Source organism: Sphaerodactylus townsendi, linkage group LG01 (genome assembly GCF_021028975.2).
Source record: "Sphaerodactylus townsendi isolate TG3544 linkage group LG01, MPM_Stown_v2.3, whole genome shotgun sequence".
Taxonomy (NCBI): domain Eukaryota; kingdom Metazoa; phylum Chordata; class Lepidosauria; order Squamata; family Sphaerodactylidae; genus Sphaerodactylus; species Sphaerodactylus townsendi.
This window is the reverse complement of record NC_059425.1, coordinates 10,475,756-10,501,999: the sequence shown is the minus strand read 5'-3', so window position 1 is coordinate 10,501,999 and position 26,244 is coordinate 10,475,756. Positions and strand designations below refer to the sequence as shown.

Below are 26,244 nucleotides of genomic sequence, written 5' to 3'. Positions count from 1 at the left end.
GCCTCCGCCCCCTCCTTTCCCGCCCCCTCTTCCCCGGACCAAGAAGCAGAAGCGCAAAGCTGGCCGAACTTCTCCCCGTGAGGAGCCCACCGGTTGGGAGAAGGGACTATTGACATCCAGAGCCGACCCTCGTCCCGTTCACGAACCAAAGAAGCCTTCGGAAGTGGAAAGCCCTAAGTCCGCAGGGCACCCCGGCTCTGCGGCAGGGGACTATTCGGAGCCCGAGGCGCGACCCAGCCACCCAGATGGGAGCGGGTATGTCCCGTATCAAGGAGTCCCGGGGACGGAGTCTCATGCCACGGACCCAGACGTGGCCGCAGAAGTGAAACGCGCCCACACCGAGGAAGGGGAGCCCCTCCAGAAAGCCCCGGAGATAGTGGCAACTTCTCCACACTCCCAGCAGCAGCTACTGCAGGATTCCCCTGTTTTCCCTGCAAGCGATATCCCCCGTATCACGTCCCGAGAGGACCACCCCGCTGGGAAGTCAATCGAGGTCTCTGCTGGAAAGGAGGGTGCTGAAGATGCCAGGATCTTGGCAGAAAAGGCGGGGCCTTCCCCCTCTCCCCCTAGCGATCGCCCCCTTCCGGCGCAAGGGGAATCGCACCACGTCCTGAGGAACCACAGCGCCTCTCCAGGGTGGAAAGGACTCGGGACGGAGAAGCGCCACGAAGCCACGCCAGAGCTGCCTCGTCGTCCCAATAGCAGCTCCACGGACCCACAGGCCACCGCAGGGCACGCTAACCACCCACCCTACAGGCAAGCCAGGCCCCGGAACCACCGGCAGAACGAGCCCCGGACAAACTTCCGTGGCTCCAGGCCACCACACAGCCTCTACGTGGACCGGCCCGTGGCAGCTCGGCCGGTTGAGCCGGACTTTTGGATGCTGCGCCGGGGCAACCCCGTCCAGTTCCACGGCTGGGGCCAAGCACCACGGAGCAGCCCACAGCCAGGAGCCGAAGGATCACAGTGGAATCTGTACTCCCCAGGCACGGAAACCTTCCACTGCGAGGGGGAAAGCAAGCAGCTCAAGGCCTGCCAACAAGAGGTGAGGACGATGCTCTTTATTTTGTAGGAGTAGTGAAAATATTCTTTGGTGGCTCTGGAGCCCGGTTGAACATTGGAAGGTCGAGGCAGGGGGCTGGGAGGGGGGCTTTCGTGGTGTCGTGGTTAAGAGCAGGTGCATTCTCATCTGGAGAACCGGGTTTGATTCCCCGCTCTGCCACTTGAGCTGTAGAGGCTTATCTGGTGAAGTAGATTAGCTTGTGCACTCCAACACATGGCCAGCTGGGTGACCTTGGGCTAGTCACGGTTCTTCAGAGCTCTCTCAGCCCCACCCACCTCACAGGGGGCAGGGGAAAGGAGTTTGTAAGCTCTTTTGAGTCTCCTTCCAGGAGAGCAAGGACGGATATAAATTCAGCTCTTCTTCTTTGCATGCAAGTGGTAGGTGCAGCCACAGAATGGCTTGTTCTGTGGCGGCTGCTGCTGTTGAGACCATATTTTAAAATGCAAACCTAATAAGAAGCTTTGCTATAGAAAAGCCCCACCTGGGTTAGCCCCCTCCAAAAACATCAGGCAGGCACCAGGAAAGAAGAAGAAGAAGAAGTTTGGATTTATACCCCGCTTTTCTGCTTTTCTCTGCAAACAGAGAGTACTCCAAAGTAAACAGGAAGCACTCCAGTAAAAACAGGGAGTACTGCACATGAGCTCCCAAAGGCACCTGGTGGGCCACTACGAGTAGCAGAGAGCTGGACTAGATGGACTCTGGTCTGATCCAGCAGGCTAGTTCTTATGTTCTTATGTTCTTACTCCAAAGTAAACAGGAAGCACTCCAGTAAAAACAGGGAGTACTGCACATGAGCTCCCAAAGGCACCTGGTGGGCCACTACGAGTAGCAGAGAGCTGGACTAGATGGACTCTGGTCTGATCCAGCAGGCTAGTTCTTAGGTTCTTATGTTCTTACTCCAAAGTAAACAGGAAGCACTCCAGTAAAAACAGGGAGTACTGCACATGAGCTCCCAAAGGCACCTGGTGGGCCACTACGAGTAGCAGAGAGCTGGACTAGATGGACTCCAGTAAAAACAGGGAGTACTGCACATGAGCTCCCAAAGGCACCTGGTGGGCCACTGCGAGTAGCAGAGTGCTGGACTAGATGGACTCTGGTCTGATCCAGCAGGTTGCCCTTATGTTCTTATGTTCTTACTCCAAAGTAAACAGGAAGCACTCCAGTAAAAACAGGGAGTACTGCACATGAGCTCCCAAAGGCACCTGGTGGGCCACTACGAGTAGCAGAGAGCTGGACTAGATGGACTCTGGTCTGATCCAGCAGGCTAGTTCTTAGGTTCTTATGTTCTTACTCCAAAGTAAACAGGAAGCACTCCAGTAAAAACAGGGAGTACTGCACATGAGCTCCCAAAGGCACCTGGTGGGCCACTACGAGTAGCAGAGAGCTGGACTAGATGGACTCTGGTCTGATCCAGCTGGTTGGGGTTCCTAGGTTCTTATGTTCTTACCCAGCAAACAGGAAGCACCTAGTAAAACAGGGAGGACTGCACATGAGCTCCCAAAGGCACCTGGTGGGCCACTACGAGTAGCAGAGAGCTGGACTAGATGGACTCTGGTCTGATCCAGCAGGCTAGTTCTTAGGTTCTTATGTTCTTACTCCAAAGTAAACAGGAAGCACTCCAGTAAAAACAGTACTCTTATCAAATGGGTGTTGTGGGGTAGGGTCAAAGAAGAAGGGTTTGGATTTATACCCTGCTTTTCTCAACGGCAAGGTGTGTCAAAGCGACTGACAAGTTCCTTCCCTTCCTCTCCCCACAATGGACTCTTGAGTGGGGCTGAGAGAGTTCAGAGGGAACTGTGACCGGCCCAAGGTCATCCAGCAGGCTTCATGTGGAGGAGCAGGGCAACAAATCCAGTTCACCAGATAAGAGTCCCCCATTCATGCGGAGGAGCGGGGAATCAAACCTGGTTCTTCAGACTACTGTCCACCGCTCTTAACCACTACACCACACTGGTTCTCAGGTGTCCTCAGGTGGCATGTTGCCCTCAGGTGGCATGTTGGGGACCCCTGGGGCAACAGCGCTGACCTTCCTGGACTAAGCTTAGCAGGGGTGTCCAACTCTGGCACCCCAGATGTTCACGGACTACAATTCCCATCAGCATTGCCAATTGGCAGGGACTGATGGGAATCGTAGTCCGTGAACATCTGCGGCGCCGGAGTTGGACACCCCTGGGACTAAGGTTTTCATTCGATCCAAGGCCGCTTGGTGTGTGATCCCTCCTCATTTTATCATTATTATTATTATTATTTATTAGATTTGATATACCGCCCTATCCCCGAAGGGCTCAGGGCGGTGAACAATATAAAATATGATATATAAAAACGTACATCCAAGTTAAAACAATTACCGTATATACTCATGTATAAATCGGATTTTTCAGCACATTTTTAATGCTGAAAAAGCTCCCCTCGACTTATATGCGGGTCATTAAAATTTTTTGAATGTTTTTACTTTGCCGGCCAGCAGGGGGCGCAGTTTTCATGCTAGAGGCACCAAAATTTCAGGGTACCCTCAGAAGTCTCTCCTGATGATACCAGCCAAGTTTGGTAAAGTTTGGTTTAGGGGGTCAAAAGTTATGGACCCCTAAAGGAGGTGCCCCCATTCCCCATTGTTTTCAATGGGAGCTATTTTTGTAGATGGGAATTACCCTTTTGAGGGGGGTCCATTATAACTTTTGGACTCAATAGTCTGAGACATAAACTTCTAGAACCCCTTGGCCTAATGGTCTCATCAGGAGAAAGTCTCTCATGATACCAGCCAGGTTTGGTGAAGTTTGGGTCAGGGGATCCAAAGGGGATTATCCCAAAGGGGATGCCCCATCCCCATTGTTTACAATGGAAGCTAATAGTACGAATTTTTCATTTCTGATAATATCCCTCTTAAAATCTAAGTTGGGTTACATTTGGACATACAGATGCTGATGTGGAATCCAGTTTTGAAGGATTTTAACTCTTGTGTTTTAGCTTGGTTGCTGGTTGAGCTAAGGTTTTTTTACTTTTAACGTTATTATTGATACCATATTGTTCTTGTTGACCCTCTTTTCCACTTACAGAGCCAGTTTACTGTTTTTCTTTGAAATAAATATTCAAAAACATTTAACCTACTGAGGCCTCAATTGATGCTGCGTTTCCCACCCTCGACTTATACACGAGTCATTAAGTTTTCCCAGTTTTTTGTGGTAAAATTAGGTGCCTTGACTTATATGCGGGTCGACTTATACACGAGTATATACGGTACATTTTAAAACAATGTCCCATAGACCCGTACACAGCCCTCCCCAGAAGGGAATGATGGGTCCCGATGATGTTAGGGACCCCTATAAGCAGAGGAGGTGGGGGGCAGAGGTGGGGGGGGGGGCAGAGGCACCGTCAGCGGCTGGCCTCTCCAAAGGCCCGGTGGAACAACTCGGTTTTGCAGGCCCTGCGGAACTCTCCAAGGTCTCCAAACACAAACACACAACACGTTCCCAGCAGGCTTGTCAGCCCGATCCTCTTATTTTTTTCGAGTTTCTTTGGACATCATCTTCCCTTCCAAAAAAAAGAAAAAAAAGAAGATGCTGAATTTATGCTCTGGGCTGAAAAGAATAATAGCCGGACTCGAGGAATTTCTGCTACGTTGCTGTCACGGCTGATCTAGTGTGGACTTTCTCTGGAACGTGGCCAGGAACAGATGGGCTGTTTAACATTCCAGCAAAGTCCGCGGTGGGTCGCGGCCCTTCAGGGCTTCCGGTGGCCGAGTCCCGGCCGCGCCGATACTGTCACAGGGGCTGTCTGGCGTGGGCTGAGGACCACCGCCGGCTGGGTCAGGGCCGTGTGGCTGAGCTTCCCCTTAAGTCGGGCGCTGTCAAACCTAAGACAAACAGGCTTTCCAAAAAAGACCTGGGGACTCTAAAAAAGCTGGCGGCCTCCGTTGCTTCTGCAGCTGTACGATATTTATGATCATTTTTTAAAAACGTCTGCATTCAGCAGGCCCTCTCTGTAGCGGCTGTTTTACGGGGAGCCCCCCCCCCCCCCACGGTGGAAAGTTTGATAGCGTTGGAAGAGCGGTCTGGTTTCAGAGAATATCATCTGGCGGCTCTGATCGTCTCTTTGAGAAAGTTCAGGATTCGTTCTGGGAAAGAGCCCATACTGAACACTGATCACCTCGAGTGTGATGCGGCAGCCAAGAAAGCCAATGCAATTCTGGGCGGCATCAGTAGGAGTAGAGTCAGCGGTGGGATCCAGCAGGTTCTCACCAGTTCCCGAGAGTGGGTGACTAATTATTTGTGTGTGCCGAGAGGGGGTTACTAATTGGGTCTGCTTTTCCGTTAGAAATCCCATTAGGTCCCAAAATCATAAAGTCCTGTTGTTTCCTACGTGGCTGGTTAGCGAAGGTACAAAACGGGATAATTCTCCCTGTTGGGCTGTTTTAAAAACATGTTTTAGAAATAGGGTCAAGTTCCTTGTTTAAGGAAAGTCTCCTTCTTTTGATTTCTAGAAACAAAATTAAGTATTTGAAAGTATTAAGTATTTGACAGGCAGTCAATTAGAGGAGAAGTAGTTGTTTCTGTTGGCAGTAGACGATAGGACTTGCTATAATGAGTTTAAATTATGGACAGAAAGATACCAGCTGCAAATTAGGAACTTTTTTTTTACAGTAAGAGTTTTTTACAGTAACAGAGAAATTATTAATGCCCCGCCCCCAGAATGCCCGGCCAGGCCCCTGTCAGGTCGCCGCGTTCTACTTCAGCCCCATTCCATTGGCGCTACGCCACTGTTTGAATCCCACCACCATGGGAACCTGTTACTAAAATTTTTGGATCCCACCACTGAGGGATGTAATTGTACCTCTCTGTTCTGCATTGGTTAGACCTCACCTGGAATATTGTGTACAGTCCTGGGCACCACAATTCAAGAAGGATATTGACAAACTGGAACGGGTCCAGAGGAGGGCAACCAAAATGGTCGAAGGTCTGGAATCCATGTCCTATGAGGAGAGGCTTAGGGAGCTGGGGATGTTTAGTTTGGTGAAGAGAAGGTCAAGAGGTGACATGATAGCCACGTTTAGATATCTGAAGGGATGTCATGTTGGTGAGGGAGCAAAGTTTATTTTCTGCTGCTCCAGAGACTAGAATCAGGAGTCATGGGGTCAAGGTGAAGGGAAAGAGATTCCACCTAAACATCAGGAAGAACTTCCTGACCATCAGGGCTGTTCGACAGTGGAATGCACTACCTTGGAGGGTGGGTGAAGTCTCCTTCCTTGGAGGTTTTTAAGCAGAGGCTGGATGGCCATCTGTCGAGAGTGCTTTGATTTTGTCTTCCTGAACGGCAGCGGGTTGGACTGGATGGCCCTTGGGGGTCTCTTCCAACTCTAGAATTCTGCCCACATGCACCTATAAGGAGACTCAAAAGAACTTGCAAACTCCTTTCCTTTCTCCCCTCACAACAAACACCCTGTGAGGTGGGTGAGGCCGAGAGAGCTCCGAAGAACTGTGACTAGCCCAAGGTCACCCAGCTGGGGTGTGTTGGCGTGCACAAGCTAATCTGATTCCCCAGATAAGCCTCCACAGCTCAAGTGGCAGAGCGGGGAATCAAACCCGGTTCTCCAGATTAGAGTGCACCTGCTCTTAACCACTACGCCACGCTGGTTGGTCCTGAAAAAGAGAGGGAAGTTGAGGAAGGGCCCCATTTCAGAAAGTTTGAGAACTATTATTCTGCAGGAAAGGAGTGTATGGAGAGAAGGGGGCGTTGCTAGAGGGACCCCTGCCCTGCTCTTCTATGCAGCCGCTCACCTTGGGGGGGATCCTGCCTTCAGCCTGGAGAAACTAAGGAAGCGATTGTGGTTTGGCCAATCTGGGGTTGTGTGTTCATCTTTCCTAAGTTGCTGCAGATGCAGGAAAGTTCGAGGAAAGGTGGGAATGGCCGAGAGAGGCTTTCCCGCTCTGAAATCTACACGGTTGCCCAAACAGGTTCAACAGGTTTTGGAAACAATGTGGAAACCTGCCCAGGTATTTTGCTAGCGCACGCCCCCTTCCTCCCCCGCCCCCTCCAAACTCCCATTTAATTCCCTGGAAAATCCGTCTTTGATCTGCAACCTTAGATGACCTCCGTGGACTTCTCATTTTCCCGCCAGACAATGCCCCCTTTGTTATCCGCCCTTTGAAGTGGACACCAGATAAGCTTTTGATTGAATTTCTTGCGTGCGTTCCAGTTTAATTTCCTACGGGCCCTTTTCATTAGCAAGAACCGGACAGATTGGCCAACCCCCCACCCCCACGTCCTCCCCCCCCCAACTTCCTTCTTCCCCTGTTTAATTAGTTATCTAGATTTGAGTCCGATACCACCTCAGAGACCAAAAGGATTTTGAGGGATATCAGCTTTCCAGGGTTTAGCTGTTAGTGGTTGGTATTTTTGTACATTTGGGGAATTTTTCGTAATAGTAAGTTTATTACGGTCACTGACCAGCATCATGTAAAAATAAAATTGGCAAACATAACAGAACAGATCTATGAAATCTATACTGAATTAAAATAATCACTAATTTAAAATTTTTAAATCCTCTTACAAATACACTATGCAAACTTAACCATATTTAAAGTTAGGGAAATTGTTTGTATTTTTGTATGTTCGTAGCTGGTTTAGACAATAGTGCTCTTGTATTCTCTTTTCAATTCACTTAGTAAATTAGTTAGTAAGTATAGAAGTTTGTGTGTATCTGCGTGTTTAGTTTGATGAAGAGAAGGTTAAGAGGTGACATGATAGCCATTTGGAGGGATGTCATTCTTCCTCCAAATATTTTGCCAAATGCCCGCAGACTTTATTTTAGCAGGGAGTCCCTGTTTACACCTGTTCCCCATAAGTGTATCAGTGGGTCCTTCTTTGAAAGGCAAAGATTCATCGGCCTGAAGCCATCCTTCCAAATACAGAAAGCGACCTCCCCGTATGCAGTCCCCCAAGATTTCAGCAAAAGGGGAGATTCCTCAAGACTCACATGGGTCACCACATATGGTTCATGGGGGCATGTTTGGGTCAGGAGGATCACAGGGGGGCCACTGGAAACGGAAAAATTAGTCGTTCAGAAAGATGAATTATCTTATAGATAAGAGGGGAAGTCAAGGGTGTAGGGTGGTAAGTGAGGGAGGGCAGGAGTGGGAGGGAATGAGAACTAGAAACAAAGGAGTAATATTGAGTTATATTAAAGCAATTGGCAGTTCTTTTTTTTACTGTACACTGTACAACTCTGATGTAAGATTGAAGATGAAGGTGATATATTATTGTATTTGTATGGGAAATTTCCAATAAAGATTTACCAATTAAAAAAAAAAGAATCGAGGCTTGCGCAGCTGTTGTGTTGGGCGGGGCGGGACGTAATCATAGCAAACTCCTTTCTCAGAGGAGGCAATAACGCAAGGATCTCTCCCTCTCTTGCACAGCCATGCCCGCCCGACCGCTCGGATCCGCGCTCCGTTCAGTGTGCCGCCTACAACAACCAGGAATTCATGGGCCGCTTCTACCAGTGGGAACCCTTCCGGGACGGTGAGTGTTCAGAGCCACTGGCGGAAGGTTTGCAACTGTAGTCCATAACATCTGGAGGGCTGCGAGTTTCGCACCTGTGTTCTCGTGGCTGTCCTGAGTGCGAGTATTTGAGGTGGCGTGAGAGAGGGGGGAAACTCCTTCCTTCTGTTCCTAGTTTGCCCCACGCTGTTTGTACCTCTCCGATAGCTGCGTGCATCCCCCCCGCCCTACCCAAAATGCTCGGCTTTGCCCCTCTCTGACTGCAGAACAGCTCCCTGAAATCTCCACGTATTTATTCTGTGCCTGAGACTTCCACCCGTGATGCTGCTCCTCCAACCTTCCAGCCGTGAAAGCAGCTGAGACTTCTTCTTTTTTTAAAATATATTTTATTGGAAATTTAAAAGAAGTTACAAAATTAAAAAAGAAGTGAAAGTAGGGAGGATCAGAAAAATAAATCTGTACAGATTTAGTCTTATTTTATACATTTTGATCTCTGTGTAAGCTTCAATTTCATTGACGTTATCAATTCATTCATTGCATAATCATCATTTAATACAGAACAGAAATCATCCTTTAATGCAGAACAAAAAGAGGAGGAGCGTATATATATATATATATATTTATACTTGTAAGAAAGGTGATATTATTAAGAAAAAGAAAGAGAAAAAGGGGAAGGGGAAGGGGAGAGCAGAAAAAAAATAAGAGAAAGGAAGGAAGGAAGGAAGGAAGGAAGGAAGGAAGGAAGGAAGGAAGGAAGGAAGGAAGGAAGGAAGGAAGGAAGGAAGAAAGAAAGAAAGAAAGAAAGAAAGAAAGAAAGAAAGAAAGAAAGAAAGAAAGAAAGAAAGAAAGAAAGAAAGAAAGAAAGAAAGAAAGAAAGAAAGAAAGAGGAAAAAACTCATAAATCTATAAAAAGCAGCTGAGACTTCTAGCCATTTCCGTCGTTTGGCGTGGGAGAGGCGGAGGCAGGCATTTGTTTAACCAACATTTTATATCTCCGTGAGATCGGGCGCTTCTCACCGGGGTTTACGTAAGCTGCTTTGGAGGGGTCACAGAAGGACAGCGGAGCTATGGGCAAGAGACGGAGGCTGGGCAGTGCCAGCCAGGTGCCCGTTGATCTGCAGAAGAATGGCAGAACAACACCTCTGTTGGGAAACCCCAAAGCTTAGCGCAAATGCTGGCCAAGGCTTGGCATTTTGGACCGGTTCTCCTTCCAGGGTAGCTGCCTGGCCTCTGGAGAGTTCCCTAGAGGAAATCAGTTTCCCCCCTCGATCCCAGCCATTGGAATTCCCTGCCACTGGAAGCCAGTATGATGTAGTGGTTAAGAGCAGGTGGACTCTAATCTGGAGTACTGGGTTTGATCCCCCACTCCTCCACCTGAGTGGCAGAGGCTTACCTGGTGAACCAGGTGTGTTTCTGCACTCCTACGTTCCTGCTGGGTGACCTTGGGCTAGTCACAGTTCTCTCTGAACTCTCTCAGCCCCACCTGCCTCACAAGGTGTTTATTGTGTGGAGAGGAAGGGAAAGAAGCTTGTCAGCCACCTTGAGTCTCCTCTTCTCCTTCTTCTCCTTCTTCTCCTTTTCCTCCTCCTCTCCTCCTCCTCCTCCTTCTTCTCTTCTTCTCCTTCTCCTCTTCTTCTCCTTCTCTTCTTCTCCTCCTCCTCCTTCTTCTTCTCCTCCTCCTTCTTCTCTTCTTCTTCTTCTTCTCCTTCTCCTTCTCTTTCTCCTTCTTCTTCTTCTTCTTCTTCTCCTTCTTCTTCTTCTCCTTCTTCTTCTCCTCCTTCTTCTTCTCCTTCTTCTCCTTCTCCTTTTTCTTCTCCTTCTCTCCTCCTCCTCCTCCTCCTCCTCCTCCTCATTCAAAGCTGAATCAGGTGACTGAGTGGCAGAGAAGCCAGTACCCGAAGTACCGGCAGTGTGCCAAGGCAGATGTGTGTTTCCACCCAAAACTAAGCCAATCGGGCATCCAGGTTTCCAGTATGGCTCCCAGCTCTGCTCTTATTACATAAGGCCGCGTTGCCATAAACGCCGCTGACCCGCTTGTGTTTTGACTCTCCTTTCCCGTGCAAATAGGTGTCAGGGATACCTGACAGAGTCCTTCTGCTGCCGCAGCCGTCTACAGTTAATTCTTACCTATGTCCAGGTTGGCCTAAAGGGGAAGCATCCGCTTTGGCGGGGGCTCTCACGTGCCCATTCGTACTGGAATGGAAACCAGCATGGAGTTGTGGTTAAGAGCAGGTGCACTCTAGCCTGGAGAACCGGGTTTGATTCCCCGCTTTGCCACTTGAGCTGTGGAGGCTTACCTGGGGAACTAGATTAGCTTGTGTGCTCCAACACATGCCAGCTGGGTGACCTTGGGCTAGTCGCGGTTCTTCGGAGCTCTCTCAGCCCCCCCCCCCCTGCTTTTCTCAACCGCAAGGAACCTCAAAGTAGCTTACAAACTCCTTTCCCTTCCTCTCTCCACAACAGACACCTTGTGAAGTAGGTGGGGCTCAGAGAGTCCTGAGAGAACTGTGCCCAAGGTCACCCAGCAGGAACGTAGGAGTGCGGAAGCACAGCTGGTTCACCAGAACAGCCTCTGCCACTCAGGTGGAGGAGTGGGGAATCGAACCCGGTCCTCCAGATTATAGAGTCCGCCACTCATGTGGAAGAATGGGGAATCAAGCCCAGTTATTTAACCACTACGCCACACTGGCTTTCTCGGTGAAGGAAAGAGAAATAGGGAGAGGGTAAAATACAGCATGCCGTTGGCGTCCTCGCCCTGGCAGAATAGCTCCATCTAACGGGCCCTGCAAATTTGAGACAAATCCTGCCAGGCACGGGTCTCAGTCGACTGAGCGTTCTACCACTTATGGAACTCACTGCCACAAGATGCAGTGGCATCTCTCAGCTGCGACAACCAATTGGGCATTGTAGCTCAATGGATCCTTCATATATAGAAGCAGTATACCTCTGAACGCCAGGACTGTTGCTTCAGGCCCCCTTGCATTTCTTACGGAGGGCTTGAACTTGCAGCTGATCGCAGCCCAAGGCCAAGATGTTGTTTTATGCAGCAGAGAGAAGCTGGGGCCCCTTGGACGGTTTCCTGGCTCGTGAGTTTGGCCGGGAAGAAATTCGGAGATTCGGGGTTTCCAAAGACCCGGCCTCCCTCCCTCTCCCGGTCGCCGCCTGCTTTGGAACAAACCCTGCATCCAGGTTGGGATGAGCAGAGGGGGGTCTCAGGACCTCTCCCCGGAGCCCGCTGGGTACGTCTTTCCAGAAAACCACCTTACAGAGGAAACGGTGCTGGCTCCCGTCTCCACGGGAGAAAACACGGCATCGAAACAGGCGCTCGGCTACGTCAGTCACATCTTCCCTGTGGGAGGATGGGGGGGGGGGGAGGAGGAGGAGGAGGAGGAGGAGTTTGGATTTATATTCCCTCTTTCTCTCCTGTGAGGAGACTCAAAGGGGCTGATAATCTCCTCCCCCCCCCCGCCACAAACACCCTGTGAGGTGGGTGGGGCCAAGAGAGCTCCGAAGAACTGTGACTCGCCCAAGGTCACCCAGCTGGCATGGGTTGGAGCACACAAGCTAATCTAGTTCCCCAGATAAGCCTCCACAGCTCAAGCGGCAGAGCAGGGAATCAAACCCAGTTCTCCAGATTAGCGTGCACCTGCTCTTAACCTCTACGCCACACTGGCTTTCTTTCCACATGCTCTTGGGCACCCTTTCCTGAATCCAGTCCCCACTCCCTTTCCAAACGTGTAATCCTAACTTAGGACTGGTATCAACAAACCCGTTTGGAAGTAATCTGAGTAAGGGATCGCCCGAAAGAGGCAAGCCCTGACCCCCATTTTCAGTACCTTCATGTCCATGAAATAGTGAAGTTTGAGAGAGGGACTCTCTGAGACCGTACAGAGAGTCTTTCTGCCATCCTTTAGGGAAGAGAAGACGTCCTCCGGCCAGACCTATCTGGATTCAGAGGCATGTCTGTGGACCGCCAGATTTTCGCTCAGCATCTCCGTTGTACAGCTTAACCCAGGGATGGCCAACCTATGGGCTTCGTGGACTACAATTCCCATTAGCCCCTGCCAGCATGGCCAATTGGAGCAGCAGTGGCGTAGGAGGTTAAGAGCTCGTGTATCTAATCTGGAGGAACTGGGTTTGATTCCCCAGCTTCATGCCAGCCTGAGGCTGTGGGAGGCTTCTCTGCGGGGAATCTCAGATTAGCTCTGTGCACTCAATATCATCACCGGCCTGGGTGACCCCTTGGGAGCTAAGTCACAGCTTCTTGGAGCTCTCTCAGCCCCACCTACCTCACAGGGTGTTTGTTGTGAGGGGGGAAGGGCAAGGAGATTGTCAGCCCCTTTGAGTCTCCTGCAGGAGAGAAAGGGGGGATATAAATCCAAACTCTTCTTCATCTTCTTCTAGTCCATGAATATCTGGAGCACCATTTGGTTCTTTATTCTGGGGCGAAGCTTCCGTTAAAGCTCCCCGTCCTGCCCCACTTTTAAATATTCCCTGCTAGCGGTGGAAAACGTTCATTTTTCATTGCGTTGGGCCTCTGCCAAAGGCTCTGCTCTGGAATCTGTTTCCTACTCTTGCGTGGGGGGTTGTTAAAATAACAGCCGTTCCTCTAGGCGCGCATGGAGTGTTTCCTTCCCTGCGGAATAGCGACGAGCCACTCGCTCAGTCTGCGATCAGGAGGGAGCTAAGCTTTTAAGGAGGGCTTCGAGGACAGTGGTGGCGAACCTCTGGCACTCCAGATGTTATGGACTACAATTCCCATCAGCCCCTGCCAGCATGGCCAACACCGGAGCTCCCAAATTTATCTTTCTTTTGCAGGCAGGCCGCGGGGCCTGATCCTGCGCTGTCCACACCTCCAACTGAGTAAATGATTCCTCGCGGAGCCCCCGAGTTGCTCCCGAGTCGAAAGTTTTGAATGAGCAAGGGGGGCTGGGGATTTCTCAGACAGCAGGATTTTGAACCGTCTCTGCTCTTTCTCCCCTTCCTGCTTTCTTTATTTATATCTGCAGCCAATATTTACGTTTTCAGGGCAAAGCGGGGGGGGGGGGGCACGGGAGAGAGCTGTAGCACAAAACCCCTCTTTGTGTCCTTCTCCCTCCTTCGGGGCACGCTCGGGGAACAGGGTTAGCTGCTCAGCGGTGCTGGGTGGAGGAACCAAAGGTCTGTACGGTGCAGCGGAGAAGGCCAAAAACGCTAAAATCCATCCATTCTCCCTCCCCCCCACCGCCCCCCCCCCCCATCTTCTGCCGGCAGCTCCTTTTAAAATAAACTCTGGAAAATGTGAAAACATCTTGGCTGCTAAAGGCCGTTTTGCATCCCAGAAGGTCTGTTTTTGGCCGGGCGGAGAAGGGGATTACAACCTTAACCCTTTCTGGGGCCACATCTGGAAATTGGGAAGAGGGGCTTACAGCAGAGATGGTGGCTCGTACGGGATTCAAGCTTCTAACCCGCGTTGCTCAACCCGTGATCGTCACCCTCTTTGCTTTGAAGTTACGCTGCCTGGAATGCCGAAGGTCACCAAATCGTAGAATTGGAAGGGTTCCCTAGAGGCCATCTAGCCCAACCTCCTGCTCAATGCAGGATTAGCATAAAGCGTCCTTGACAAGTGTTCCTTCTGCTGCTGTCTAAAAGCTGATCCCACTGCTGAACAGTGTGGTGTAGGGGTTAAGAGCAGGTGGATTCTAATCTGGAGAACCAGACTTGATTCCCCACTCCTCCACCTGAGTGGCAGAGGCTTATCTGGGGAACCAGATGTGTTTCTGCGCTCTTACATTCCTGCAGGGTGGCCCTGGTTCTCTCTGAACTCTCTCAGCCCCACCTACTTCACAAAGTAGTATCTGGCTCATTCCGCACATGCAGAATAATGCACTTTCAAACTGCTTTCAGTGCTCTTTGAAGCTGTGCGGAATGGCAAAATCCACTTGCAAACAGTTGTGAAAGTGGTTTGAAAACGCATTATTTTGCGTGTGCAGCAGGGGCCTCTGTTGTGGGGAGAGGAAGGGAAAGGAGCTTGTAAGACACCTTGAGGCCCCTTACATTAGAGAAAGGTGGGATGTAAATCCAAACTTCTCCTCCTCCTCCTTGTAAGAACAAATCCTAATATCCACCTGGCACCTTTCCACCTATAGTTTGAACCCATTATTGTGAGTCTTATCCCCTGCTGCTCACAGGAGAAGTTCCCTGCCCTCCTTTAAGTGACAACCCTACAAATATTTAAAAGTCTGGAAGAACTCCGGGCTTCCCACTTTCGATGCACTTCATCTGACCTTTGCTGATTCAGTTCAGAGCCCTCGGGGTTATGATGAACCCAGCGTTATATCCGGAGAAACCTGTTCTGCGCCTCCAACTATGGCTTTTCTGTGGCTTTCCCCCAAGGACTTCTGCGGGCTGTAGTTCTAAGCGGGGGAGACTCCAGGGGTGGTGCCAGCATTCCTAATAAGTTCCGTCTTCCAGGAGTTTAGCAGGAGAAGCTTAGATGGGCAAAATGGTGTAAACTCGTTACAGGTTTGTAGGAGAAAAATGCCTACAGCCTGTCAGCCTTCTGCGGCAAAGTCAAGAGCGTGGGATCGTTCCCGCTTGGTTTCTCTTGCTGCCATTTCCGGCATCCCATGGATCGTTCCCTTTTCCTTTTATTCTTTCATTTAATTTTAATGTATACCCCGCCCTATCCCCGAAGGGCGCAGGGCAGCTAACAGCACGACAAAACAATACGCATTATAGTAGAGTAAACAATAATAACAATAACAAATACATTAGGAGCTAGAAATAAGGATCAAAATACTCAGGTGGCAACTTAACAACAGCAGCACTAGAACAATACATCAGTACATCAATATGAAAACTATACCATGACAATATATCAGTAAATCATTATATTAGCAGTAATACAATAGTAATAGATTGGTGTTTGGAATATGCTGCCACAGGAGGTGGTGATGGCCACTCACCTGGATAGCTTTAAAAGGGGCTTGGACAGATTTATGGAGGAGAAGTCGATCTATGGCTACCAATCTTGATCCTCCTCGATCTGAGGTTGCAAATGCCTTAGCAGACCAGGTACTCGGGAACAGCAGCCGCAGAAGGCCATTGCTTTCACGTCCTGCAGGTGAGCTCCCAAAGGCACCTGGTGGGCCACTGTGAGTAGCAGAGTGCTGGACTAGATGGACTCTGGTCTGATCCAGCTGGCTTGTTCTTATGTTTTTATGTTCTTAATCTTCTGCTTCAGGAGTGATTCCCAGCCTGATTGCCTGGAGGGACCCCTGTTTGCCCCTGTATGAATTCCTGTTCCAAGTCCTCTTGTGGGCTTTGCCCTGACACAGAAGCTGACGTGTCTTCCTCCTGTGTTGCTTTGCAGTGCGGGGCGCCCAGCGCTGCGAGCTCAACTGCCGCCCCATCGGGTACCGTTTCTACGTGAGGCATACAGAGAAGGTGCTGGACGGCACACCGTGTGAGGCCGGCTCCCCAGATATCTGCGTGGCCGGGCAGTGTCTCGTGAGTTGATCAGACCTGGGTGGCTTAGAAGTTGTCAAGTCATGGGGGCACAGTGGCATACCACTAATGGGGAAATGGGGTAACCCACGTGCCTGGGCCCAAACCTTGTTGGACTGTGGTACTGGCCGGGTCCCCGTGCCTGATGTTACCTAGCTTAACAGGGGTTATCAATTTATAAAAAGGGAATCTCCACCAGCTGCTAAGAGTGTAACAGCACACATATGGTTTTAAAATAGCAAAGGGGAATGAATACTCAACTTGGCAGTGCGAGAGGAGGCTAGGAGGGATCTTGTAGACTATGTATATGGGGAAGGGATTTGGCAAGGAGCGATCCGCAGAGTAATGCAAGAGTCTAAATGAGTTTTCAAATATTTATATTAATTTGGCTTAAAATACACGCATACAGTAAGGCATAAGAGCACACACATTCAAGTTCCTAGTATGTAGAAAGGTTTGAAAGGTAGGTGGGAGGATAGAGAGGGAATTGGGAGTTAGCAGGGTGATACGTTACCTAACGATCTTAAGCAGCGCACGAAGCAGTAGAAGGCAGGGATTCCACGCCAGCACAGAAACCCAGTAGAAGACGATATCGTGTCTCAAACTGACCAGGCCAAGGGAGGCACAGGCTAGTAATGAGCAATGTGTTGCAGGTGAACTAAACTTTTATAAGGTAGGTCGTTCCTTGGCGGGAAAAGGAACCAATTGCACCAAGTTTCACATCTGTGCTGGGTTTGGGGTGCAGAGCTAATTAATCAGCTCAACTATGATTAAGTCCGGGACAAAGGGGCCAAATTACATTGTTAAGCTAAACGAGGAAACGCTGTAAGGCTTCCATGCAGATTAACTCTTTAGACTGGCCTCTCCTACAGCAACCCAGCCGGCACCCGGCAGCTCCCCCGTGCCGAGGTGCGAATTGTGTGCTGCGTCCACTGGCCGGCTCCTGCCCCCACCCGGGAGGGCAGGAGCGGGCCCACCACTACGGCGCCTGAGCCACCAAGCCCCCCAGCCACAGCATCCCTGCCAGGGAGGGCAGTGGGCATGTCTCAGTGGCAGCAGCGGGCCGGCTCCAACCCTCCCTGGCCTCCCGGGGGTGGGGTGGGGGGAGCCAGCCTGCGGCTTTCAAATGTAAGCGAAGGTGTGTGCGGGATGGGGGGGGCACCCAGAGCAGATGTTACTCCAGCTGCCATTTCCCCCTGGTACGCCTCTGGGCGTCGGGGAGGTCAGTTTGAGAAACCCCATGGTGGGGGGGAAGGAAAGATGGGGGGGCTGGTTAGGGGCATGGGTTCTGTGTAAACGGTATCTCATATGCTGTTGGATTGTCCTTTTTATGAGATAGGTAGGAAGAAGCACATAATCCCCTTCCTGCATGGAAGTGAAGGCATTACGGATAAACAGAAGGTTATATATCAATGGTGGCGAACCTATGGCACGGGTGCCAGAGGTGGCACTCAGAGCCCTTTCTGTGGGCACACGCGCACACAGTTCATCATGTGGGGGGGCGGAAAATCACCCACACGCACACACACACATCTAAGCTAGCCTGGGCACGATTCTTTACCTGGGAGTAAGCTTGGTTGCTGGCAATGGGGCTTGCTTCTGAGTAAACCCTCCTGGGGTCGTGATTCACCCACTCGAAGCATTGCATGGTTGCTTCACCAATCTTACTCCTGTGTAACGCACGCCTTGGAGCCAACCGTTTTTTCTAAACTAAAACCTCAGTATTCAGGTTAAATTGCCATGTGGGCACTTTGCGATAAATAAGTGGGTTTTGGGTTGCAGTTTGGGCACTCGGTCTTGAAAAGGTTCGCCATCACTGTTATCTATCTTTTAAACAGCCACAACGACGAGCTGTCGGAAGCGGTGGCTGAATTTTTAAACGATGTTATTTTAACTCGTCAGACATTGTAAAGGCTGTGGTTATCTTGCAATGTTGATGTGAAACTATTTATATGCCGTTAAAGGTATTCGAAATCGAAACAGACGCTCCCCCTCTTCCCCGCCGAGTATGATGCTCAGGCAGTCTGACCGTTTCGTTCCTGTTTGCCTCTCAGATGCCCGGCTGCGATGGGATCCTGGGTTCCAACCGCACGCTGGACAGCTGCGGCGTTTGCGGGGGAGACCACACCACGTGCAAGCTGGTGGTCGGCAACTTCAGCGACACGGACGTGCCCATCGGGTACCATCGCATCTTGGAGATCCCAGAGGGGGCCACCCACATTTTGGTCAAGGAAATGACCCGCAGTCCCAACTATCTGGGTATGGACTGGGGGGGGAGTGGTGTCGGTGAGGGAGCAAACTTGTTTTCTGCTGCCTCGGGGATTAGTATCAGGAGGAATGGATTCAAGGCAGAGGTGGGATCCAGCAGGTTCTCACAGGTTCCCGAGAGTGGGTTACTAATTCTTTGTGTGTGCTGAGAGGGGGTTACTAATGGGTGATTTTCCACGTGATTTTTGCCTTAGTTGCGCCCCTCCTCTCAGCAGTAGCACGCAGAACTTTAAGCAGTCTAGCAGGAGGTGCACCGGCGTGCGTGGCAGCCTGCGCCTGCGTGCATTCGTTTCCTGCCCAAGGACCGGCGCAGCGGCTGCGTCCTTGCCACAGCCCCGCCCAGGAATGCCCTGCCCCCAGAATGCCTGGCCACACCCCTGTCGTGCCCCGCCCGGCCCCATTGGCGCTACGCCACAGTTTGAATCCCACCACCATGGGAACCTGTTACTAACATTTTTGGATCCCACCACTGATTCAAGGTGAAGGAAAAGAGATTCCACCCAAACGTTAGGAAGAACTTCCTGACTGTCAGGGCTGTTCGACAGTGGAATGCACTGACTCGGAGTGTGGTGGAGCAGCAGTGGCGTAGGAGGTTAAGAGCTCGTGTATCTAATCTGGAGGAACCGGGTTTGATTCCCAGCTCTGCCGCCTGAGCTGTGGAGGCTTCTCTGGGGAATTCAGATTAGCCTGTGCACTCCCACATGCGCCAGCTGGGTGACCTTGGGCTAGTCACAGCTTCTCGGAGCTCTCTCAGCCCCACCTACCTCACAGGGTGTTTGTTGTGAGGGGGGAAGGGCAAGGAGATTGTCAGCCCGTTTGAGTCTCCTGCAGGAGAGAAAGGGGGATATAAATCCAAACTCTTCTTCTTCTTCTTCTTCTTCTTCTTCTTCTTCCTCCTCCGCCTCCTCCTCCTCCTCCTCCGCCTCCTTCTTCTTCTTCTTCTTCGGAGGTTTTTAAAGAGAGGCTGGATGGCCATCTGTCAGGAGTGCTTTGATTGTGTGTTCCTGCCCTGCAGGGGGTTGGACTAGATGGCCCTGGGGGTCTCTTCCAACTCTATGATTCTATGACACGGCTGTGCTGGAGGGGCCCAGGGTCGGATCCCGCACGAGGCACCTTCGTGTGTGTTCAGTTCTGGCTCTCTCTCCTTCCCAGCCCTCCGGAGTCGCAGTGGCAAATCCATTATCAACGGAAACTGGGCCGTGAACCCCCCCGGGCGCTACGAGGCTGCGGGCACCATCTTTGTGTACAGCCGGCCCGAGAGCGACCGACGAGAAGGAGAGTCGCTGACGGCAGAGGGACCGACCACAGAACCCATAGATGTGTATGTGAGTACGCAAGTGGGGGGGCGGGGGGGTATGTTGCGAGACCCAAGTTGACCTTTTTTGTGTGCCAAGCATCCAGACCCGTCCTGGAAAACCTCAGCTTTTAATTTAACAGAAACGCATCCAGGATTTAATATTCTCAGTGTTGCAGGTTTGAAAGCAATTCCCAGTGGTCAGCAAGCAGAGAGCCAGCGTGGTGTAGCGGTTAAGAGCAGGTGCACTCTAATCTGGAGAACCGGGTTTGATTCCCCACTCTGCCGCTTGGGCTGCGGAGGCTTATCTGGGGAACCAGATTAGCTTGTGCACTCCAACACATGCCAGCTGGGTGACCCTGGGCTAGTCACAGTTCTTCGGAGCTCTCTCAGCCCCACCCGCCTCACAGGGTGTTTGTTGTGCGGGGGGAAGGGAAAGGAGCTTGTAAGCCACCTTGAGTCTCCTTACAGGAGAGAAAGGGGGGATATAAATCCAAACTCTCCTTCTTCTTGGAGGCACTTTTTCAGATGGACACATAAGTCCAGATGTTCCAAACAAGTTTCTTTTCTTGGTATTTAAGGGGGCTCTCCATGGGGCACCTCATGTCCAAAGCAAGCAGGGTACACACAACATTGAGACGGACCTTGGAAGCCAGGAATGGGAGGGGCCTACGTGCATTCAAGGTGGGCGTGGCCTTGGTGGTAGGTGGGGCTTCCGGGTTGCCTCTTAAGGAGACCCCTGATGTGAGGGAGACTAAACCTTTTTCTCACGGGAAAGCCTTTTCCTCAGCAGTTATGCAGAAAGAGCCAGTGTGGTATGATAGTAAAGAAGGAGGAGGAGGAGGTGGAGGTGGAGGTGGAGGTGGAGGAGGAGGAGGAGGAGGAGCTGGTGCTGGTGTTTGGATTTATATCCCGCCTTTCTCTCCTGTAAGGAGACTCAAGGTGGCTTACAAGCTCCTTTCCCTTCCTCTCCCCACAACAGGCACCTTGTGAGGCAGGTGGGGTTGAGAGAGCTCCGAAGAACTGTGACTAGCCCAAGGTCACCCAGCAGGAATGTAGGGGTGTGGAAACTCATCTGGTTCACCAGATAAGCCTCTGCCACTCAGGTGGAGGAATGGGGAAATCAAACCTGGTTCTCCAGATTAGAATCCACCTGCTCTTAACCACCACACCACACTGGGTTCTCAGAAAGAGCCAGCGTGGTGTAGCGGGACCCTCTAATCTGATGGGTCAGGTTTGATTCTCCACTCCTCCACGTGAGCAGTGTGACTCTAATCTGGAAAACTGGGTTTGATTCTCCACTACAGCACAAGAGCAGCTAACTCTATCTGGAGAACTGGGGTTTTCCTCACTCTTGCACATGAGTAGCAGACTCTTATCTGGAGAGCCAAGTTTAATACCAGACTCCTCTGCATGAACTGTGAACTCTAACCTGGAGAGCAAGGTTTGATTCCCTGCTCCTCCACATGAAGCCTGGGTGGGCAACCTTGGGCCAATCGCAGTTGGACCTTGGGCCAATCGCAGTTGGACCTTGGGCCAATCACAGTTCTTTCAGAACTCTCTCAGCCCCACCTACATCACCAGGTGTCTGTTGTAGGGAGGGGAAGGGAAAGGAACTTGTAATCTACTTCTCATCAGGGGCTTGTTGCAGGGGAGAAATGTGGGGTATAAATCCAAAGTCCTCCTCTTCTTCCCATTGCAAGAGGGAGGGAAAAGTAGACGTACGTTGCGCGTCTTTCCCTCTTTCTATGGCCAGTGCTCCCAGCTCACCGGCTGTCTGTTTCTGCCTTCCCCAGATGATCTTCCAACAAGATAACCCCGGTGTCTCCTACCAGTTCTTCGTGTCCTTGGCCCAGCCAGATAACTCCGCTGCTGACGTCCACAACCCTCGTCAGGAGTTTGGTGAGGAACTGTCACCTCCTGTTAACGTTTGTTTGTTTGTCTGTTTGTTTGTTTGTTTGTTTGTTTGTTTGTTGGATTTCTATACCGCCCCATCCCTGAAGGGCTCTGGGCGGTGTACAACATAACATTCATACAATGTTGAATAAAGAAGCAAGTCATACAAACACAGTAAACAAATAACGTAAGCTCCATCCAATTAATGATCGAGAAAGCTTACTAAAACTCCCTATAAAGCAGCGGTTAATGTAATTAAATAAGAGGCGTCCAGAAAAACCCACATTTAAAACCTTCCCCAAAAAGGAGGAATGGTGGGCCCCTCAATATGAGGGTCACCCTGATGTAAACAACACAAAGAGCAGAGAGGGGGCACCACATCAGCGGCTGGTTACTCCAAAGGCCCGGTGGAACAACTCAGTCTTACAGGCCCTGCGGAATTCACCCAGGTCCCCAAGCAGGGAGATCCTGGACAGCTGGGAGGCATTCCTGCCAGGCGGGGCCAGCATTCCACCAGGTCAGCCAGGGCCGTGAAGGTCCTGCCCGCAGTGGGAGGCCAACGCCCGCGCGATCGTTGAGGGGCCAGGGACCACCAGCAAGTTGGCCTCTGCTGAACGCAGAGGCCGAGTAGGGGCATATGGGGTAATGTGGTCTTGAAGGTACGAGGGTCCCAGGCCACGTAGCCTGGGGGAGCTTCTTAGTCTGGAAATTGAATCCTTAGAAGAGGCAAAACTGTGAAATAATGAAGCCCTTGTATTGTCGAAGGCTTTCACGACCGGCATCACTGGGGTGCTGTCTGGTTTCCGGGCTGTATGTATGCTGCTAGAACACGGCCATACAGCCCGGAAACCAGACAGCACCCCAATGAAGCCCTTACTCTGCACGATGGCCTTTTGGCCAACAGTAGGGTTTTTTGTCAGTAGTAAATTGTTTTAGGCTGCAGACCCCGTTGTTTCATTTCCTGCTTTCCAGAGTAGACTAAAGCAGAGGAATCCATCTAGTCCAGCATCCTGCTTCTCACAGTGGCCAGCCGGTTCCTCTGGAGGTCCAATAACAGGGCATAGAAGTCAAGGCCTTCTTTCGAACATCAGAAGAGCCCTGCTAGATCAGTGAAGGTCCATCTAGTCCAGCATCCTCTCACACAGTAACCAACCAGAGGTTCAATAACAGGGCATAGAGGCTGAGACCTTCTGCTGATAAGAACATCAGAAGAGCCCTGCTGGATCAGACCAGTGAAGGTCCATCTAGTCCAGCATCCTCTCACACAGCGGCCAACCAGTTCCTTTGGAGGTCCAACAACAGGGCCGAGAAGCCAAGACCTTCCCCTGATGTTGCTTCCAGGTGTGGGGATTCAGAGGTTGACTGCCTCTGAATGTGGAGGTTCTCTTTAGTCACCATGTCCATTGAGAAACCTCACCCTACATCCTCTGGCAGCGGATGCCCCATTTTAATCCCTCACGGTTCTTAGCTTTAAAAACATAAGAACATAAGAGCCTGCTGGATCAGACCATCTAGTCCAGCTCTCTCGCAGTGGCCCACCAGGTGCCTTTGGGAGCTCACCTGCAGGAGGTGAAAGCAATGGCCTTCTGATGCTTCTGCTACTCCTGAGCACCTGGTCTGCTCAGGCATTTGCAATCTGAGATCAAGGAGGATCAAGATTGGTAGCCATAGATCGACTTCTCCTCCATGGCTTTATATAAGGGCATGACAATCTTTGCAGTTTTATTATCAATTCTATAAATTATCCCACGGCAGTTTTACAAAGCTGCCAGATGAGGTTGACATTCCCATGGAACTATCAACTAAGACGCCCAAATCCCTTTCCTGGTCTGTGATTGATAGCACTGACCCCTGTAGCGTGTATGTGAAGTTTGGATTTTTTGCCCCTATGTGCATTTGGGATCTCCATGTCTGTCCTACATGGCAAGTTTAAATCAGCTCCAAGCCAGCTCTTTTGCTGTTTGCTGCTACATTCCTTTCTTCCTGGAGATTTAACGGAAACCACTGTGGTCTGGTGGGTGGGGATATGAGTTTGGATGCCCCCCCCTCCCTGACGTTTGCTCGGTTTCCCAACCTGATCACCCTCCTAGGTTTGTTATGAGCACAAAGTGGTGGACGAGTCACAAGCGCCCCCTTGAGCTTCTGGAAGGAACAGCAAGATACCAATCAAATTATCTGCAATTTTTTAAAAAATTGGCACTGACTAAAATTTCCTTGGGTAATCACGTTTTCTTAGGAGCTAGATTTCAGTCCGGTAGCACCTTAAAAACCAACAAGTTTTGGGGGGTAGAAGCGGTACAGTTGGTTGCCCTCCTCTGGAATGTGTCCAGAGGAGGGCAACCAAAATGGTCAAAGGTCTGGAGTCCATGCCCTATGACAGTGGTGGCGAACCTATGGCACGTGTGCCAGGGGTGGCACTCAGAGCCCTCTCTGTGGGCACGCACAAACAGAGTCCCTCCCATACACACACATCTAGGCTGGCCTGGGCTGCTGGGCTCAATTATTAGCATTAAACTTAAGACCTAGTTTGGGGAAAGCAGTAACCAACAGAGCAGGTTAAAATTTAATCCATCGAAGACGGAGATCCTTTGGCTCGGTGGGGTGGGGTGGGGAGAGATTGGGAATTTTCAGTCGCCGGTGTGGGAGGGGGCCTCATTGGCGCCGACCTCCTCCGTTCGCAGCCTGGGGGTCCACCTGGATTCGTCTCTCTCAATGGAGACCCAGGTGGCCCATATAACCCGGGTTGCATTTTACCATCTTCGTCAGGCCCGGCAGCTGGCTCCCTTCCTCTCCCACATGGACCTGGGCACAGTGATTCATGCAACGGTCACCTCCAGGCTGGACTATTGTAACTCGCTCAACGCGGGCCTACCCTTGAGGTTGATTCGGAAGTTGCAACTGGTCCAAAATGCGGCGGCCCGTTTGCTCAGGGGGGGCGCCTTCCGTGACCATATTCGACCTATATTGTGTCGCCTGCACTGGCTCCCGGTTGAATTCCGAATCATTTTCAAGGTATGCGATAAATAAGTGGGTTTTGGGTTGCAATTTGGGCACTCGGTCTCGAAAAGCCATGTTTAGATATCTGAAGAGATGTCATGTTGGTGAGGAAGCAAGCTTGTTTCCTGCTAGGACCAGGAGTAATAGGTTCAAGGTGAAGGAAGAGAGATTCCACCTAAACATCAGGAAAAAACTATCGACGGGGCTGTTCGACAGTGGAATGCCCTCCCTCGGAGTGTGGCGGAGTCTCCTTCTTTGGAGGTTTTTAAAGAGAGTGCTTTGATTGTGTGTTCCTGCATTGCAGGGGGTTGGACTGGATGACCTTTGTGGCCTCTTCCAACTTTATGAGTCTATGACGGTCTCTAAGATGCTGCTCCACTCGAATCCATCTGTTCTACTACCGACCAACACAGCTCCCCCTTGAAACAGTGTTTTTGAAGGAAGCTTGGGATATTTTAGCACAGACTGGAAATATTTTCTCTCCACAAGTTCCCAGAATCTCCTTGGTCATGATCCAGAAAGCTTCGAACGGTGTCTTGGAGACGTTCTCTTTCCCGCCCATAATATCTAAACCAGTGGTTCTCAACCTTCCTAATGCCGCGACTCTTTAATACCGTTCCTCGTGTTGTGGTGATCCCCAACCCTAACATTTATCCATTTTACAGATGGAGAACACCGATGCAGAGTCTCTTAGGTGACCCCTGTGAAAGGGTCGTTCGACCCCCAAAGGCGCAGGTGTGAAATTCGCAGCCCTCCAGATGTTATGGACTACAGTTCCCATAATCCCCTGCCAGCATCATGCTGGCAGGGGGATTATGGGAACTGTAGTCCATAACATCTGGAGGGCCGCGAATTTGACACCTGTGCCCAAAGGGGTCGCGACTCACAGGTTGAGAACCGCTGGTCTAACTTTGCTGACCCTTTCTTTTCAGGTGCCCGGGCCCTGGTATCTACTGGACACCCAATGGAGCCTTCTGCCTCTCGTGTTCGCCCAGGGCTGCTGCAGACGCAGAGCCATGTTCCAGCTCAGCCTCCAATCCCACCCAGCCATTCCAGAAGGAGCCACGTTGTCGTCCCGCCTCCGGTCTCCTCCAGCCAATCCGGGAGGAGCCACGTTGTCGTCCCGCCTCCGGTCTCCTCCAGCCAATCCGGGAGGAGCCCTGGAACTCTGCAGCGGAACATCCGAGTTCCGCCACAGTTGCCGCCACCACCTCCCATCCAACACAACTCAGAGGTGGCGCGTGAATTTTATTGGCAGCAGATTGGCTACACTGAGTGTTCCGCCACCTGTGGAAAGGGTGAGTCCAGGGAGTGTGGAGTACTTACTGGTTGTTTATTTATTTAGAAGAAGAAGAGGAGGAGGAGGAGTAGTTTGGATTTATATCCCCCCTTTCTCTCCTGCAGGAGACTCAAAGGGGCTGACAATCTCCTGGCCCTTCCCCGTCACAACAAACACCCTGTGAGGTAGGTGGGGCTGAGAGAGCTCCGAGAAGCTGTGACTAGCCCAAGGTCACCCATCTGGCGTGTGTGGGAGTGTACAGGCTAATCTGAATTCCCCAGATAAGCCTCCACAGCTCAGGCGGCAGAGCTGGGAATCAAACCCGGTTCCTCCAGATTAGATACATGAGCTCTTAACCTCCCACGCCACTGCTGCTCCCATTTATTTATTTGTACTCCATTGTTTTCCCGTGGGCCAGTCACAGCTCTCTCTCTCAGCCCCACCACAAGGTGTCTGTTGTGGGTA

General features: G+C 51.0%; 1 protein-coding gene across 1 annotated transcript; it reads left to right on the top strand.

Annotated features, from left to right (window-relative positions):
* The first annotated feature begins 74 nt into the window (after nt 1-74).
* Nucleotides 75-25,845, top strand: LOC125436592 (ADAMTS-like protein 4). The gene is made up of 7 exons (XM_048503750.1): nt 75-1,045; nt 8,476-8,578; nt 15,912-16,048; nt 18,100-18,304; nt 19,466-19,638; nt 21,404-21,509; nt 25,433-25,845. Exons 1-7 carry the CDS (start codon nt 881-883, stop codon nt 25,843-25,845), a joined length of 1,302 nt encoding a protein of 433 aa, XP_048359707.1. The 5' UTR covers nt 75-880.
* The last annotated feature ends 399 nt before the right edge of the window (nt 25,846-26,244 follow it).